The 3,535-nt window shown below is 34.7% G+C and overlaps 1 protein-coding gene across 1 annotated transcript; it reads right to left on the reverse strand.

Annotated features, from left to right (window-relative positions):
- Window positions 1–538: 538 nt before the first annotated feature.
- On the reverse strand, window positions 539–2,045 carry LOC141628347 (membrane protein PM19L). Its single transcript, XM_074441505.1, has 3 exons — window positions 1,809–2,045; window positions 1,418–1,595; window positions 539–972 (listed from the first exon to the last, which is right to left on the reverse strand). The coding sequence occupies exons 1-3, from the start codon at window positions 1,933–1,935 to the stop codon at window positions 753–755; spliced, it is 525 nt and encodes a 174-aa protein (XP_074297606.1). The 5' UTR covers window positions 1,936–2,045; the 3' UTR covers window positions 539–752.
- Window positions 2,046–3,535: the final 1,490 nt, after the last annotated feature.

Raw genomic sequence — 3,535 nt, forward strand, 5'->3', positions numbered from 1 at the left:
GAGCATGATTTTATCTACTTATATGCGGTACTTTATACACGGTCTCCTCCCACATTCATTTGTGGTGACAATTAATCGTCTAACTTTATTATTTAATGTAATGGTTGCATCAAACGTAAGGCGCTTAATCTTATAATTGGAAATTTAAGGGGATTGATTACCCACTTTTGCTTACCGAAGCCAATAAATTAGGTTAGGCAATCAATTTACCATATTTCCGAAAATTGAAAGAATTTATACTACTACAAGAAAATGTCATAGTATTTGAATAAATAACAATAAACTTAAGCTAATTGTTACGATTTTCTGTGTTCAATTTTGCAGAATCGGAAGAATGCGTAATTGCTTGCCATACAACTTTAAAGATAGCCAGATAGGTGTATGTTGTACTGCTATTGTTGTATGGTTTTCTAGACTTGATACATTGTCGTAAATTAAACAAAAATAATGAAATATGTTTTATGTTCTAGTTCTAAGGTTTATCGTAAAAATTAAACAACTTTTACGAATTTGGCAGCAACAATACCATTACCAAGCAAAGTCATTGTCATTCTTGTACAAACATAAAAACACGTCGATACAAGTTGATTGATTCGAAACACAACATGAACATCAGTTTACAAAAGACGGTTCGTAACTAGAAATCCGTCACCCATAGGACCAAACTTAAAACATCTTAGTAACTACATACAACCAGAAATTAAACGAGCAATAATATTATTTCAGCATTCTTAATAGTTTGCACTAGCTCCTTAGATCCTGGTGGTGGTACCCTTGGGATCGGTGCTACTAGGAACGCCCACACCATAGTCGTGGTCTCGGTAACCCGGACCATACCTGCTTCCGAATAGACCTGCATGTAGGACCATGACGTAGATAAACTCGAATATGGTCAGGATAATGATGAATGCTTCTAGTGCCTTGAGCCTCCACCCTCTCCATCCTCCTATGCTAATCTCTTTGATAGCAAACCTACAAAACCACATTTAACAACGTTAATTGGAAGTTACATTCCTTTACTACGACAATTTGAGTCGAATATGGGTCAACAGGTCTAGTGCTTCTAAATTGAATTTAGAACTGATATCGGATCAATTTGGATAATTTCCATATTTTGCTTAGCTAGGCAAGTAAATTGGCAAGTAAATTTAATCAATTTGGATAATCAATTGTTTAAATTAAGGTCACACATTTAATTGTCAAAAAATGCAAGTAAATTGGTAAAATAAACCAAGTGGTGTTAGTCCAGTAGTAGTCGAACCATCGGCTGAAGCGATGATCACTTGGCCACTGCAGCCCCCGAAGGGGTGGCTTACATGGCCCTTGTGGTGGTGCAGCAATACATGGGCCCGGGGATTCAATCCCCGGGTCATCAAACAAAAACACACAAAAAAAAATGGTAAAATAGAGAAAATACCCCATGGCAAGAGCAGTAAGAGCCCAAGCAATAAGAGAGGCGGATCCAGCAGCAGCAAGGCTGTCGTTACGCCACGCCCTGACATGGGTTGCTCCTGGTAGTCTTGAAAGAACTCCAATTACTCCAGCCAGCAAAGATAGTAACACAAAGAAAGGTGTTGCTCCATTGCCTCCCAGTCCTACGTACAAGCATAACCATATAATTATACCTTTTGTTATTAGACGAAAAATAGACCTAAATAAAGAAAGTGTAAACATATAAGTGGAACAAAGGGTATCCTTTTTGCCCTTGCTAAAAATTTTCGCTCACACTAAGTTCAAAGCCAGACTCCGTCACTACTACCACAAACAAGAATGTAAAGTAAACATAAAAGAAAAGAAAAGGAACTAACCAGGATGACGAGTAGAGAAGTTGATGTACTTGTTCATACACCAACTAGCAAACCCTATGACAATTATATATAATATCAAGTTGAATATCAACAATGGACCTGCCACATTCTTTCCCATAGCCGCCATTATTACTATTTCTTCTTACTAATTCCTTCTCAATCTTTTGACTTGCAAATCTCTTCGTTGCAATAAAAGCTAGTTAATTAGTTTCTGCTGAGTATTTATTTAAAGCAGTATGTAAGGGAATATGTGATGGAATAACAGAGTTATATCCAAGTTGCATGTATATATATTGACATGCAATCATAAAGTTACGTTATTGTGTTATGCGGTGCTAAAGGTTACATGGACTGAGGTGTTGACACGTGGTGTATAAGTTTGTACGTGTCGTTTTTGTACTTACATCTGTAGGACACTTGTTTCTTTCTAACTACGTTTTCTGTTCTTCTTGAGATTTTGTTTACGTTATGAATGAGTACATACGTGCATAGGCCAATGTATATCTTATCTGTTTCGATTCGGGTTTAATGCTGTAAGAGTGCTAGACCTAGGGGGGCAGCCCTTACCTTGTTCAATTCGGTTCTTTGAACCGGGACCCAATAGGGTTGGGGCCTCATCTGGAAAGAGTTATTAGATATGTATAAAAACGATTAATATTTGTTAACAAATATTCCTTTGACATAGGGATAATGGGCCTGGTGGCAATCAATTAAGAAGTCTTAGGCAGGTCTCAAGCTCGATTCTTTGTGCAATCATTTTACATTCTTGGTAACTTTGTCAATTTTAAAAAGATTGTTGGTTTTGCTTAAGACCGTCATAACTTTAAACCTCTATCACCCTTTTTTTACTTCTATTTCAATCGGGTGTGCAAACCGTCTTATGCTAACACTGTTTTAAAGAAGAATGGTATTAAAAGAACACAAATTGTTTAATAGGACGGTCTCTTATCATAAGACCAGTTCAATTAAACAAAAGCCCAACACAATTTAAGTTAGTCGGAGTACCTGTGTAATCGACATTTCTTTCATCTCATTTCCTTCTCATTCCCCTCTCTTCTTTCTAAGTTCTATCTCAGTCCTTCGGACCTACTGTACCACAAATTCACAGGTTCATCTCATACCTTTTTTAACATAAATACCATAAATTATATTTGCAACTTTTAGGTTTTAATTTGAAACTCATAAAATAAATTTACATAAATACCACATATATATTTACATTTTTTTGGTTTTAATTTGAAAACTCGTGAAATAAATTTGAGCGACTTTCTTTTAAAATCCAAGGTAAAACACGGACACAGAAAACCTACAATTGGGAATTTAAGTTTGAAAACATTGTATTATAAATTATAAACTTTGGACTAAAAACTCAAAATTTTTCAATATTAAACCATGAGTATTCAAATTATAACTACACTTCACACATATAAAATCATAATCTAAAGCTTGAAAGTATTGAATTAAAGTTTTCAATATAAAACCATGAGTATTAAAATTATAATTACTCCTCACATATAGTAAACCATTAATTAAGCTTGGAGTATCAAATCAAAATTTTCAATATAAAACTCAAAAGTTTTCCATATAAAACATAACTAAAAATTGAAAGTATTGAATTAGTTTTAAAATCTCAACTTTAAAAGATCATTTCCAAACCTAGCGAGCAAGTGGTGGTTGACGGCAAATCGGCAATGATGAAATGATTTTCATGTTTTTTCTTCAATTGA

Source organism: Silene latifolia, chromosome 2, assembly GCF_048544455.1.
Source record: "Silene latifolia isolate original U9 population chromosome 2, ASM4854445v1, whole genome shotgun sequence".
Taxonomy (NCBI): domain Eukaryota; kingdom Viridiplantae; phylum Streptophyta; class Magnoliopsida; order Caryophyllales; family Caryophyllaceae; genus Silene; species Silene latifolia.